Here is a 15,841-nt window from a genome sequence, read left to right on the forward strand (position 1 = left end):
TGGTGGGCTGAGGCTTGGGGCAAAACCGGGGGGGTGTGTGGTTGTGATTTGCACGGAGTACTCGCAGTGTAGTTCACTTGTTGAGATGGGATTTTCTTTTTGCCAATGGATGGCTGATACTGGACGATGGTCGGAGAGCGGGGTGTAGCATCTAAATTATCAGTAAACGTCAAACCAAATGTCCATGTTGACGCTGATGATCTAGCAGCGCTTCAAAATTAGCACAGACCGTTGGAGTTAGCGCATGGCATCCTTTAACCTGGAATGTTACCAGGGCAGTCAAGCACCGCCTCATGTATCATGACCGGATAGCAAGGCAGCGGCCTCTAGCGAATTGACTTTCCAACGTGCCGATGCCAACGACAAACGTTGTCCACGGTAGACTGCGGCGTGCTGCGAGGCAAAACTATCCACCATTGTAGAGTCGGAGCCGCCACCAAGCATCGGATCCCGGACCCCAACAACTCACGGCGGATTTTTAAGCGTATTGCGTTGTAATCGCATTATAGATGGCAGATAACAACGGTGGTCCTGGCGCAAGTTGATAGTAAATGATGTGCTCCGTACGGGAACTCCACACTGGCGGCATCTGCAATTGTGCATTAGTACTACGGTAGTGTTGTAATATCAGTATCAATCATCTGAGCCTGAGTTTTTTTTTCTCTTCCGGGCTGTTCTGGATCCAGTACCTCTTTCGGTTTGACGAGCTGCAACTTGGCCTGCAAGTCGCCAAGTTAGAATGCGGCTCAGATGGGGGGAAAGCACTGAACTGCAGCATGCTCTGGTCACCAACGGCGCCGCGAGCGGAGAAAATCCTGCAGGCTTGGATGTGGGCAGGGTGATGCCGTGCAGAGACAGCGCGGGCGACCTACTATTGTAACGGTAGAGCGCTTGAGGCTTGAGACTCGGCGAACCTGGTTCGGAATACGGAGTCGTGCCCGCCTGCATCTCTTGCGTGTGCTTGCGTTTCTGTTCGTATGCCGGCACGGTGGAGAGTAAGCACAATGCCATCGTCGATCAACGAGCGGGGATTCCGGGGCGTTTTGGCCGTGAAACATATAATAGACTTGGCAACTGCTGACTTTGCCCCCGTGAGTAATTGCTGCCATGCTCACTCACCCCTTGCCAGTCTGTTTCGAAATTCTCGTCCTGGTCACTCTCGTGGCCACGGGCCTTGCATGATGGGATTGTAACCGAGAAATGGGGAAAGTCTACGGAGTGTTGATACGCCACATACCTGGTGTGGCGGTGATGCCAGACCGGTCCCGGACTCCACGAGATCGTCATCGAGGAAGCATCCGAGTCTTTGTCTTACCGTTGCGACTCCTGGCTGGGGCGTTGTGCCCGAGAGTCAAGTTGGCGGTTCATTTTTTTTTTTTTTTGACACACCAGGCTTCTCCGTGAGGGAAAGCAGAAATGGACAGAAATCGCAAGTGTACCTGCCTTTGGATGCTTATTCCCGTCCTTGTTTTCCAAACCCGACGCTGCAAGGAAGGAGCGATAACTTGCCCAAACTTACCAACCAGTTGACGTCTGGTGCCTACTCAACTTGAAAACCCCCCACCTGGCAGGCCCTAAAAAATTTCTGGATGCCGTCTTCCCATCCTCAAGCCACCCGTTTCCGCACCATGCCCATGCGTCCCGTTTAATGACCGTCCTCTCTCTCGTCCTCGTATCGGATCATATTGCATGGACTTTTGACACAACTCGCCACACTGTCATTTCCCGACCATGTACATGTGTTGCTTCCTGCGGCACGCTGCAGATGAGGCGACAAAAAAAGCCCTCAACATTATGAATGCGCAAGAAACATGGCGACACGTCCTCCGTCCTCCATCCCCCATCTCCATCCTGCTGTCATGACACAACCTACGGCATGGCGCCTGGCTATTGTCTTGTGGTGGCGTTTGCTTACCGACAGAATAGTGTTCGACATCTCCGCGTATGAGAGTTAGCCAATCCTTGACGAGAACCACCACAAACGCCACCATGGCACAACCACATCAATCCTCACCGTTTTGAACGCGGCGCAACCAATTCGGGATATTTGGAGCCGCAGGCACACTTGCATAACAGCACTGGCCGCACTCTGCTGCGTTAGCTGGGAGCGACAACGGACCTCATTCATGATGCTCGCCTCACATGCCTTCATCCTTGTTGAATGCATGAGACTAGGGGTGAAAGAGATATTTTTACAAAGAATATGAGAGGGAGGGCAATGGCGTAAGAAATGCACCATACACATTACTCATGCCTCTTGGTTTCGGAGCGACGGTCTACATATTCTCTCTCCCGATAAAGCTACAAACCGCAGGGTTAGGATGGTACGCAATTGTTACAATCACTCAGCACCTAACAACTTGCCACCATCAAAAGCGCAAGAGCCCTCAACCCCGAGCTGCGCAAACGCACCAGCCATTTGCATGAAGCATCGGCGATACACTGATAAGCAGAACCGAAAGAAAGTTACTAGTACGACGGCCTTGCCCAGTGGATCCGGGATAGCTTGGCACCATAATTGCCCGTTGCCCTTGCCAGCCTAGAATTGGTGTGGTGGGTATCCGAATTTTCACTCTTGGCCTGCCGATGTCTTTTTTTTTCTGCTCTGGCACCATTTCCTCAGTGACTCGGGGGCTCAAGAGATGCATTCCAGTTGAGTATCTTCGGCCATAGCTCACCATTTCCGTCCGTGTGTGGATTATGATGTGACGGGAAGACGTACAAGAACGTGGGCCTTGCATCTTGGCGTATCAGGACTCGACTACGGGGGGCAAGCTATTGGCAGCTCCCTCAACTCTGCTTTATTGCCGCTGCGCAGATTTTTAGTATATTTATTCAACCATCGAAATGTGCATTAACAACCGGAAATCCTGTTTTCTCTGTACACGGGTCAATGTCCAGGTTCGAAAAACTCATTACGTACCCATATCTGTTCTCACGATGCCCCTGTCCATCATGCCTTACTTACTCCCTTGCTCGATCTAGCTAATTACCGAACATCCACTCTACAGCACTGTGACGTCGTTGATGAGCACACGGGCCCGGCATGTACCGATGGGCAAAGATCACTTATGGCCATATTTGGCAGCTTCCTAGGTCATAGAATCATCGAACAAAGCAGTATTGAAATAACAAGAATAATTAAAATATCGGCTGTCAAGTCAGAGACTTGCTCTTTATGGGAGGACCGAGATGACATACTACGAATACAACCTACCAAAAGTAGCCTCCGGGGAAGATGAGACGGCACAAACCTTGTAGTAGTGGAGACTGAAAGCCCCATAATGCCTCGCTTCCCATGCCTGTTCTTGTCTGGACAATATTGTCACGGTGGGCCGCGTGCTTATCCATGTTCTTCAAAATCTCGATGTCATTGCATGGTAAAATGCAGGGGCCATGCTTTTTAAGTACCGAAGGGCACGAATTTGGTTTTCGGAGGAGGATGCAGAGCAATTGAGCATTGAAATCGGTAACAATTTGGTAAGAGAGAGAAAGGACCACACACCACAAGCTGACAGTCACGTAATGCACAAGTCGCTATGTGGTCACCACGGTCTCTGGCAAAACCCGTGCTACTATTTCTAGGCTGATAATAACAAAGCTTGAGTGCTGGGAATGAATGTCCATCAAGGTGTGAATACTGGGTATGATATATGTTACATACTCATCGCGACACTTTTTGAACAATTTCCGGCTCTGCTCTATCTACCAGAAGCCGACTTTTCTTATATACGACATTCAATACATCTTGCATAGCCATCAGTTATTCGTCCTTCAACTTGACGATGTGGCGGCCGTGTCCAGATTCGGTCAACTTTGTTCGCCTTCAACTAAGGCGGCCATGCCAGAGATAAGAACAGACACCCCCTTGTCATGGGTCAGGGTTACGGAGTAGTTACCTTGATCTGCATTGGGTCGTTGCTGAGGTGGAGCGTCAGCCACTGATAGGGCAGGCGCCTTGCGTCGATCAGTCAATGTTGAAAAAGAAATACTAGACTAACACTTTAAGCCCTAAACAAGTGCTCGCAGTTGGAACAGTTGGTGGAAGGCCTGATAAGGCAAGCAACATCTCCACAGGCTTCCACGGTCACAGGATGGGGTATGGGGGAGCGGGGGAGGAGCAACGTCAGTTCAAACATTTTGAAGCAGAACAAGCAAATCAGCCAAGGGCTTTGAGGACACTCGAGGAGCGCGGAAATGGTGAAATACACACGCCAACTTGGCTCAAACTTGTGCTAGCCTAGCAGATGGGCATGGCTATGGTCGGTGAGCTCGAACATCTATTTCTTGAGTAACATTTGAAAGGCCAGGTCTGCGACGGTGAATGCGACAGAATCGACGACGTGGTCCATTCAACTAGACTCAAATGAATCTCAGTCGCGTACTTCAATAGTTGCATGAGTTTCTATTGAGAACAAGCTTGGTACTGGCGAAGCACAGATTATGAGGCAAAAATTTCTGGTCCTAGGGTTTGTTTGCTTCAATTGATGTTAACAATAAACAGTTATGGAGAGCTGTGGAAGTGCTTCAGAAATTTGACATCGCAAATATGGGCGGGAGAGAATCATCTCAACAACTTTGACAGATGGCTACATTTTCATCGGACGACTCAAAAAATTCTATCCCTGCAACAAAAACCTACCGTCTTGTTGGCTGCTGGCCATCCCGATTATAGGCCCTCGCAGCCTCAGTGTGATTGAATCGCTTTGCCCCTCCCAACCACAAGTGTTGAACAGGGGCATGATAGTTCTGAGGGCTTTACGGGCCGTGGCGCATTCTAGCAAGAGGATTCTCGCCAAGCCGGTCAGCGAGCTGGTCAGCTTCAGACGTGTGTGGCACATCGGCTTCTTCCTGGAAAACGGGCTCATGCCAACTCATCTCACGGGCCGTCCAAAGTGGTTGGGGGAAAACCTCGAATTGACCCTACTCCGTGCAAAACTTAGAGAGAGGTGGCAACTTTTGGTACCCACCGGCGGCGCCCTCGGTGGCGACTCTCCGGGATGTCAACGAACGCCAGGGATTGGTGTCCATGCCGTTCTGGGTAAGAGATCTCGTCGAGGGCCGTCGAGGGTATGAGGATGCTAGTTACTAGCATTGTCATAAAGACATGCTGCGTTGCCGACTCGGTGATACACAGAGCACAGCAGCTACTGCCTCCCAACCAACATGTAACCACAATCTGCAAAGATTTGCAATGCCTGCCTGGTCTCTCGCAACATCAAAGATGGGCATGCAGCCAGGAGACTTGTACCGTTCAAAGCCCCACGTCACGATGGCTGGCGAGGGCGACATCGTGAGCAACTTAAAATAGTGCGGTCCTGGCTCCCGCCTGGTGGAAGCCATTCTCCCCAGCTCGTCAACAGGGCGCAAATCGGAGAATTCCTGATCCGAGTGCTTTGTTGATATCAATTCGGCTCTCTCCAACTGTTAAACTCGAGCACGTCGGAATATCGTGGTGGGCAGCAGCGTGCCTAGCTCTGTCGCCCTTCTGTAGCATCAACTTGGTCGCTATGGGTGGCGGTTTACGAAACACGAAACGATACGCATCAACTGTATCACCGGGAAACTATGCAACGTATAACTACCCTGGCGACCTTGATTAAAAGCGTCGTCCTACTTTCACATGGACCCTTTGCACATCACCTTGGTGTGCGCCACAAGGGTCTTCCTGGAGATTGACAAGACTCGAATCCGGGGCAAACAGCTCGTCGTGTGGTGTTGAAGGTGGCGAATGTCTCGGTCGGTCAAGAAATTCTCTCAGGTCCAAAACCTGATGGTGCCCCAACGATGCAACTCAACCAAGCAACAGTTGCATGATGGCTGGTTGGTTAAATGTGGCTGCACCATGGCGCAGAGAATGAACCTCAGCTCTCTACCATGGGCCATGGCCATGTGAAGCCCGCTGCAAACGAACAAACCCTCTCCATGTTGTTATTTAGCCTGAAATCCTCCCTTGATGCATGGAGTATTCCCCTCCCGGTATTTCGGGGTCATCTACCCAAAATGTTCTGGTTCTGTATGCGCGGGAGAGAAACGCGCCAAAGTGGAAGATTGCAGACGGGCTTATCAATTGACACGGCACGAACATCTGCATGCTCCGCATAGATGGAGTTCACGACTCCATATTCCCTTCCCTTCTGCTTACAAGCAAACAACGGCCTGGATAAACTTGGGACTTGGTTCGCAAAGATGTCATTGCGGGTTGGCCGTAGTAAGATAGACGGTTATGGCGACTTGGAGCATCAAGGCTTGGGATTGCTTTGATCTCTACTATTCAGTTCATAATTTTGCCGTGGATGGAGGGGGACGCGCGATCTCGCATCCTCCTCAGTTTGAGCCCTAGAATAGGAAGCATCGCATCCCTCTCGCATGAATCACAAAACCCCGCCCATTGTTTGGCATCACTATCGTCCGACGATGTCAGTGTGGCTGGATGTTAACAACCGCCGGCTACGACGCTACTGGATTTTTGTGCGGCAGCTGTGCCGCAGTAGCATCCAGCTGGACTTTGCTCCTTCAAGCTGCGGTTACTTATCGTTTCCCGGTGATTGAATTGGACCGCCTGACGAATGGTGCCAGTGCTGCTCGACTGCGTCCCACTGCGTGGTGGTGAAGCCTTACATAGCAGCCTCAGTCTGCCCCCAGGCGCTACAACCCTTTCAATACCCTCGTTTCAAGCTCGCATTAGGTTGAGAAAAGCGGTCAGCATCCAACCCGCCGTTGCATACGAACCTGGGAGAAGCACATGCAAACGCCGTGGTGGCTGGTATGGGGTACATGAAGCAACGAGTTGTAGAATGTCGGCTAGCTGCAACAGCTCGCATCTACCGCGGTCTTGTTGTCGCCTCCCCTCAAAAGATAACGACCGCCTCCCCTCACATTTGATTCTGGTGTTTATCCCTTGCTCACCGTATGCAGGTTAATACCAGTGCGACAAAACGGGGTTGGCTGTACGTGGCCGAAGATCAGCTGCCTCGTATACGTCTGCATTTACCCTTGGTTGGGTACACGGCAAATGAATGACTTTGGCTGGGGACGAAACCCTTCTTTGATCATGACGGCCGGCTGATCCTTGGACCTTGGCAGACGTTGTTAGCATACGTTTTCGAAGCAAAGTGGCTTCAACACAGACACAAACGAGAAAAGTCTCTAGGGTAGTGTCTGGACTACGAATCTAGAAAAACAGTAAACAAGTAAGCTACACCTCGGCTCACAGAATCCTGTTGAACGGATCCCTATGGCCTGTCTTTGTTGGCCAATTTGTGCCAAAATGGTCGTGTTCCTGCCCGCTCCGTATCGCAGTAGTTATAATGATGCCTCCTAATATTGAAAGCTCTTGCCTTCTCTTTGGCAGCGCGTCCAATAAGTGTCCTTGTGACTAGGATACAACTCACAACGGGAAAGGCGGAGAGTATTTGGCCAACAACCCCAGATTCCCGGCCAACGTTCATTATACCGGTATGAAGAGCCTTGGAAATAGCTCTGCATCAATCCGAAAAAAGAGGGTTTTTGTAAACGGGCTGATGAAGATTAGATGCGTACCTGCTGGCGCTTCACCATGCAAACATGTCTTTCTTCCGAGCCGCGTCCTAAATAGCTCCGAAACGTGGGCAGATCTTGTCAGGAGGACTGAAAAAAGAAGCATGTGCCCTAGGGGTACCGGGGGGATCCTGCAGCGCAAGTTCTACGTATGATACAAAACCCTTGTTACATAAACTCATCATTCAACGGGGAGACTCTGGCGTCTTTTCATTCTCGGTGTGCGCGAAATCCGACTTTGGTGACATGTCTCACTCGCCTGCTGTCGTATCCACGGACCGGCTGCGACACTAGGAAATGTTTATTACCGTGGCGAAAAGGATATCTGCTATCTCTCGTCGGTGCCTGGCTAATCGTGTCTAGGGAAACCGGTTTGGGAGCAGACAGCCGTGGTGTAGCGGGATCTGGCTCCCTGCGCGCCAATTGATGAAAGGGATCGCGGAAGGTAGTATGAATAGCGCCGGAACATTCGAGGCAATCTCCCAGCATGCCATTTCCAGCATCATCTACCTAGGGAGTGCGCCGTGGGACATGCGAATAACTCGCTTCACAAAAAAATTTTTTTTTTTTTTTTTTTTCAGAATGGCAAAATGCTCCTTTTACAAATGGCTCGAGGTAGAAGCACCTTTCCGGGAACCTACATCCAATCCTGTCCCCAAATGCTTCCGCTTTTCCCGCGACTGACGCACGCGGACCGTGTTCAAATAGAATAGGTAGCTGGTGAGCTGATCCGCACTCCACTAGATCCTCGTTCGAAGTTGCCAGACGAATACAACCACCTCGGCTATATGTCCCGAGTATCGGCGGTCGTTGATGGCCGAGTTGGCATCACCGTTACTGGGGAGTACAATTGTAGACTCGTCTTCGACCCAGACTAGCCTGGGCTGGTTGCTGAAGTTGATGGGATGCCCTCTTGCGCCGGTTGTGCTGGGGACTAGGAGAAGGGTAAGCTGTTTCCACGGCTGCTGTAGGAGAAAAGTGTCTGCTTCTGCGGCATCTCTTGACGCTCCAAGAGGAAGTATTCTACCTGGTCAAAACTGAGAGTAGTTACCATTTTCCCGTTTCAGAAATCGGACATATCCCCCTTGAATCTAGGAGATAGCTTTGGCGCAAAAGGCTGACGCCAAAGGCTACCGTGGTCGAGGTCACATCACGGTGAAACCCCCCCAAGGGCCTGACGACACAGGACTAAGAGTCGAAAACTATACGGACAGGACCGCTGAGTAAAACCATTGTTAGTGTTACATCACATCACTCTACATTGTGCTCACTCGAATGAGGATCGTATACGGAGTTGTACGAGGGTATTCCTTAAAAATCCAGCTGTATTTCTATTCTGGAAAAAACTACCAACCCCTAAAGGCGAGATTTTCTACTCGCCATGTACAGGGGGACCGGCGTAGTTCTTGTGACCCCAGACCCAGTACCAGAGACCTGAGATGGCAACGGCGGCGACGAATACAGCAGGAGCGTAGTTGACAGTGGTGGCTTGGACGGGGATGGCTGAAGGCATGCAGAAGAGCGGAAGAGCCAGGGCGGACCAGGCTACACGTTACAGAGTTAGCATGGACATTCCCTGGGGGCCGAAACAGGTCAAGGTGAATGTCGACTTACAAACAGCAATAATGTTGGCAACGTATCCGAATCTGCCGAGCGAGAACTTGGCAGCCCTGACGTCCTTGCGACCACTCAGCAGGCTAATGACAATTGGACAGGCGTATGAGGCAGTGAGGGAAATGACGCCGACACCAGAGAAGGCATTGAAGGCGGCCGAGGACCCAAAGTAGATCAGACCAAGCACAATCTCAACACCCATGCAAAGCATCATGGCGTTGACGGGGACATCGAGAGAGTGGTTGACCTTCATCCAAATCTTGGACCCGGGAACAGCACCATCACGGGCAAACGCCCAGGCGCAGCGGGAAGAGGCAGTCGTGCAGCCAATGCCGCAAATAATGGCAAGCACCATGAGTGGGAACAAGAGCCCAAAAGCACCGCCAGAGTTTCCAATGGCGGACTTGATAATGGGCGGCACGGGTTGACCAGAGGCAAGGCTGGCGAGCATGGAGAGGTCGGGGAGGACGAAGACGAGCGGGATGAGGAAGAGCAAGCCGGCGACAGTGTTGATGCCAATAGTGGCAACCATGGCCTTGGGAACCTGAGTCGCAGGGTGCTGGACTTCTTCACACATGCTGCATAAAACAGGTCAGTAAAAGAAGAGCGGCAAAGGGCTGTAGGAGAAGGCAGTTCTCACGAGATGATCATTCCAGTGGAAGAGGTCGCATATCCTGCATGCAACAGACCAACCATGTATGACCACCCATCGGGCCAACCTGAGTTGTTCTCGAAGTGGGTGAAGACCCATTTGGCATCATGGCGACCATTCTTGGCAATGGCAAGCACGCAGACCATGATAGCAATGACACCGGCAAAGGTCCAGAAGATGGCGGCAGTCTGGTAGCAATGGCATATTAGCACGGTACGGGTACAATGATTGGGATTCATGCTTTGACGTTTTACGTACATCAATCCAAGGAAGCCACTTGTTGCCAAGCGCAGAGACGGCATTACACAGGAGAGTGATGCCGAGGAAGATGAGGAAAACTTGGTAAGGCTTGCCCTCCAGAACAGGGTGGTCGTCGTCTTGGGCAAAGACGTTGACGCACGAGACGAAGAACAACGTGGTACCAAAGTTGACGGCCAAGGTGATGGTGATGTTGCCGACCAGGTATGCCCAGCCGCAGATCCAGCTAGCAATCCTACGCCATTTGGCGGGGGCAAGCATAAAGGCCTGGTAGTAGACACCTCCGGCGGTAGGGTAGACACTTGTGATTTCACCCAAAGACGCGGCGACGCAGACAATGATGGCCGAGACAGCAACCCATCCCCAGATGATGTCGACGGGACCGCCGCCGGTTATGGGGTATACAAGGGTGGTTGCGAGACCGTAGGGAATTGAAGCCAGCACAAAGGACATGAAGGCAACCTGGAAAGTCGATCGGCTTCGCGACAACTCGGGCTTGTAGCCGAGGCTCTCGAGGATCTGGTCGGCAGAGTCATTTTCTTGTGAGAGGCGTAGATGGTGGTCGGCCTTGTTGTCGACGACGGACGGACCGCTGTGCGAGTCCCGCTTGGTGAGCGTCATGGCGAGAGCAGTTTTGGCGCGGCAATCGGTTGGTTGATGGCTGTCAACGGGGTCAAGAATGGCGAGTTTGACGATGCGATGGGCCGATGCGACACCAGGTGCAAGCGGGAGATGGGCAGGGAGGAGACCAGACGCCAAAGTACAACAAGAAAGGGAAGGGAATGAAGCTATTGCGTCCAAAGGACCCAAGGCGAACGCTCTCCCAAAAAAAAAAAAAAAAAAAAAAAAAAAGGACTCAAGGCTTAATAAGATGGAGGAGTAGGAGGGCCAGGGCGGCGATTCGTCGATATAAACATGGTGGAGAGAAACACCACCAAAGCCAAATATTGAAGCCGCCCAGCATCTCAGCCAGGTTTCAATGGTCCGGCTTGGCTGGGGGAGGGTTTGCAGGGTTTGCAGGGCCCGCGGATGGGACGTTAGATCGATTGCATGGCCGACTGAGAAACGAAAAATGAGGCCAAGGGCCGCAATCTTCATTCTTGGTGGCGACGGTCGATGGAAGCCCCAGTCGGCGTGGGCGAGGGTTGGATTAATGCGGCTAGCCCCGCGCGCCAGACGGCCAGAACTGCTCCAAATGGTCCAATCCGGCGCAGGAATAGCGGCGCAGTGCGGCTGTGAGATAATGTTGTACAACCGGCTGGACGAGGTCGCGTGCTCCCGAGGGTGGTGGAAGTGGTTGACGAAGCCTTCGAGACTCTGTCGAGCAGTTCGAGTCCCAGGCCAGTCCCAAGCCATCTGTATAATCGGACTCTTGATGGCTGACGGAAGGCGCGATGGGGGACCGCGGGGTTGCAGACATCTGGGCGCCCTGCCAGGAGACGAGGAAGGAGCGCCCGACCATCAGTTTTGAGGACATTCTGGCACCGGGACGGCACAAGAGCCACACCACCACCAACCAACCACTCGCACTTTTCACGTCTTGCCGTTCCGCGATGCCGATCCAAGTCTTGCTTCGCAGTTGGCAGGTTTTCTTGCCTTGAACCGTCGTCTTGCATATCCTCTTCCACTGGCCCTCCCTCTACCTCGAGGCCAGGCCACGGGTGCTCTGTCCAACAAGGCATGTTCCTCCGAAGTATTGTGCTCTCACATGGGCTACCTACCTAGGTGCCTAGGTAGTAGTTATATCCCATCCCGCCAGTGATCAGCAACGGCTGTGGACCGCTATGTGGCCGTGGACGCTGACAGCCACTGACAGGCGATGCAATTGCTATAATCCCCTTGCTGGAGGGACCCGTGCTCTGGCCATTTGACATTGGCGTCTTTCTTATTACTCGTGTCAACGGCTCGTCAGCCAACACTTTAGCAATCTCAGCGCCCTGGGTGGAGATGTAATAAATTGTGGGAAGTGGACTGGTTGACTGTCAGGACTGGACAACTGTTTTAAACCCATGGGGCGTGCAGGAGGCGTTGGCATTTATGGAGCTATCGACACGGAATACAGCCAACGGTACGGAGTAGCGCCTCTGGACTCCTGACCGGCTAAGATGTCGTAACTGAACTTGCTGCAGCGAAGCATAATACCGAATTTTGGGCGAAATGCCTGTATCCTCGTCGAAACATTCTTTCGGCTCGCTCGCCAGCACGTCTTTTCCAAACACAATTCGTGGCTTTGTACTTTGAGCCCGCCTACATTTTAAGCTCCCGCCTCTTCCTGGCAGCTGAGTTGATTGTCAAGGCCCCAAATGATTTGAAGGACATGGCGGTGAGAACAGAACGTTTTGAAAACATGACATTCGCCAAGCGGTTGGCTACATCTGGTACCGCGTACGTAACACCCACTGGAGGTGCAAGGTTAAATATTACGCAGGACATCACCCAACGCAACTACTAAGCGTGGCTCGGTTCAAGATGGCGTTGCTTCCTGTCTTTTGTCCTGTGAGCCTTGTCATTCGACGCCCCTTGCTAGAAACATGAAATGCCCACTTGGATCTACATACCTAGCCAGACAGCGCACGCGAGAATTAAAGATGAATCCACTCACAGCCATGAACTTCTCCACCGCAAGAGATGGGCTGTGGAGAGGCATGCAACTGGGAGGAGTTCAACAATGGAGTCTGGAAGCCAGAGTTTGGGGTCATGGCCAACGAGAGCCTTGCTGAGACTCAGCAGAACGGGTCTCTTGTTGCAACTGTATGTATTGTCCCGTTATGTGGGATGTAAAGTATAAGTTACACCGGTACATATTATGGGCGGTACGAGCTCTAATGTATACCCTACCTATTAATCCAGCTAAAGTAATTGTAATTAGTTATGGAAATTAAACACCTCTTCTTAATGTAATTATAAAGGCTTATTTATTAAGATTTAATATATATATTTTATTACCCTTATTAAAACCTTATAGGAAAAAGAGTAATAATTAATAATTATTAATGTAACGTTTTTTACTAGTATTATTCTTTTAAGTAATAATCTTCTTCTTCTTTTCTTTCTTTTATCTTAAGCTAATAAACTTAACTTACTTCTTTAACTTTAATTATAATAATACCTTTATCCTTAAATTTATTAGGTTTTTCTCTTTAAGAGTTAACCTTTATTATATCTTCTTATATAAGCTCTTATATCTTATAATATTAAATTTAAATATACTTAATTTATTTATAAAATTTAATGTTATTAAAGATTATTATAGCGCTATTATTATTAATAAATAATTATAATAGTATTTATTCTTTATATATCTCTTTTATTAAACCTTTTAAATATATAGCTTTTAGTTTTATATTAAAGAGCTTAATATACTAAAATTTAATGCTTAATATAGCTATTATACTTTATTTCTTACTCTTTTAATTAATAATAATATTAATTAATAAAAAGATATAATAGTTTATAGATTTTAAGTTACTTTTATCTTATACTTATTTAACGTTAAAGTAGCTTATAATCTATTAATTATTATTATTATTAAATTATAATAATAAATTAAGTGTATATTTAATATAACGTAACACTTACTTTATTATAAATAGGTATTTTATTAATAGATTTATTATAAACCTATTAAGCTTTATTATTAAATAGGTTAAATTAATATAAGTGTTAATTATTATAAATATTAATATTCTAAGAATATATTAAAATAATTACTTATTATTCTTATTATATTTCTTACTCTTTTTATAAGGTTTTAATACTTTAAAGACGTTTATAAGTGTATATTAAAGCTTTATATTATTTATTTTTAATTACTTAAGTAACCTTTTTAAGTATAATTATTATAATAGTAAAAGAGTTCTCTTCTTATAATCTCTTATTATAATTATACCTAAAAAGAACGTTATTATACTTAAATTAATTATCTTAAACCTATTTAATAACTTACCCTTTACTTTTATAATAGCTTTCTTATTTAAGTTAAAGAATATTATTCTTAATAAATATAGCCTTATTATATTTAAACTATTTAAACTTATAAGAGATTAATTTAATAAAGAGTATTTTAAATTATACTTTAAAGGCTTATTTTAAATTATATAATACTTTTTTTAGCTATTAAATCTTATTAGATTTCTTAAAATTATTTAAAAGTTTAACGTAAATTATTTTATTTACGTAATTATATAAAAAGGTTATCTTTACGTTTATTTATTTAATCTCTTAATTTAAGAGTATAATTAAAGTAAATAATAGGTAATAGGTCTTTTATTAGATTATTAAGGTAAAGGTTTTATTATAATTAATATTATAATTTTATTTAAAGCCTTAAATTATATATTAGGCCTTATAGCGTTTAATCTTATTAGTTAAACCTAGCTTAGCTTTAAATATTTACTTATTAATTAATACGTGTATATTATTTATTTTATTTATCTTATTATAGGTTTTATTTTCTTTTAAGGCGTTAACTTTATTTATAATAGCTATCTTTTATTTTAATTAATTAATTAATTATAAAGCCTTTATATAAGTCTTAGGCTTTTTATTCTTTATTACTTTATTTAACGTTATAAGATATACTATTAAAAGGGGTATAATATTCTTTAATATTAAGAGAAGTTCTTAAAGTTTATTTATAAAGGTAAACTCTTATAAAAGAGTTTTTAAGTAAAGCGTTTAACTTAATACTTTTTATTTTTATATTAATAGGTTAATTATATAATATATTATTAGGTTTTTTAAAGGCTTATTAATTGGTTTATTAATATAAATAATTAACTAAATTCTCTCTTAAACTTCTTACACTTAATAATTAAATTAATTTCTCTTTTAAGTTCTCTTCTTAAATTAATTAATAAGAGCTTTTATAATTAACTTTACCTTAGAATTAATTAAAGAGTATTATTATAGCTATTTAATTAAAAGAATCTCTTTTATATAAGGTAATATAAGTAAGTTTATACTTTATTAAAAGAGTTTAAATTTAACCTTTAAGTTAATTTACGTTTACTCATTAAAGGTAATCTTCTTAGCTTATTTAATTAATTTAATAATTAGATTTTATAATTAATAAATATTATTAGCTTTATATTTTATAAGAAAGTATAAATATATTTAATTATTAAGCTTCTTTAAGAACTTAACCTTTAATATTAGCTTATATACTTTATAACCTAGCTATTAAAGATATAATATATATAATTTAATATTAGTTTAAGCTTTATAAGGTATTATATTACTTATTATATTATATAGTAATTTTTTTTAGGTATAAATAACCGCTTATAGTATCTTCTCTTAAAGCTTTTTAAATAATTTATTATTATAAAATATAACTTTAACTTAATTTTATATTATTTAATAAGCTTACTTTATAGGGTTTTAATTTAATTAATATAATAAGATTTACTTAAATATAATTCCCTTATACTTAAAGAAGTTTAAAAGAATTATATTCCTAAATTTATTATTATTATTTAACTTATATTATTAAATTATTTTATACGTTTATACTTCTATTATTATTATATTTACTTAAATATATATAATAGCTTATAACTTCTTTTATAATAGGTAAACTTATAGCTTTTTAATAAGGTTATTAATTATTAATAGGTAATAGGCTTTTCTTATTAGAGTTAATAGGCTAATAGGTTTCTTAAGGTTAGCTATTTATCTTTAGCTTTAATTAAGTGCCTTATAAGTTACGCTTTAAGCGTTTTTAACCTTACCTTTTCTTATAATATAAGCTTTATAAGGCTTTATACTCTTATTTAT

The 15,841-nt window shown here is 45.2% G+C and overlaps 1 protein-coding gene across 1 annotated transcript; it reads right to left on the reverse strand.

The window, feature by feature from the left end:
• Positions 1-8,841: 8,841 nt before the first annotated feature.
• On the reverse strand, positions 8,842-11,206 carry J3458_009538 (uncharacterized protein). Its single transcript, XM_007809592.2, has 4 exons — positions 10,064-11,206; positions 9,794-9,993; positions 9,154-9,731; positions 8,842-9,084 (listed from the first exon to the last, which is right to left on the reverse strand). Exons 1-4 carry the CDS (start codon positions 11,159-11,161, stop codon positions 8,912-8,914), a joined length of 2,049 nt encoding a protein of 682 aa, XP_007807783.2. The 5' UTR covers positions 11,162-11,206; the 3' UTR covers positions 8,842-8,911.
• Between the last annotated feature and the right edge of the window lie 4,635 nt (positions 11,207-15,841).

This window comes from Metarhizium acridum (genome assembly GCF_019434415.1).
Source record: "Metarhizium acridum strain ARSEF 324 chromosome Unknown scaffold_141, whole genome shotgun sequence".
Classification (NCBI taxonomy): Eukaryota; Fungi; Ascomycota; class Sordariomycetes; order Hypocreales; family Clavicipitaceae; genus Metarhizium; species Metarhizium acridum.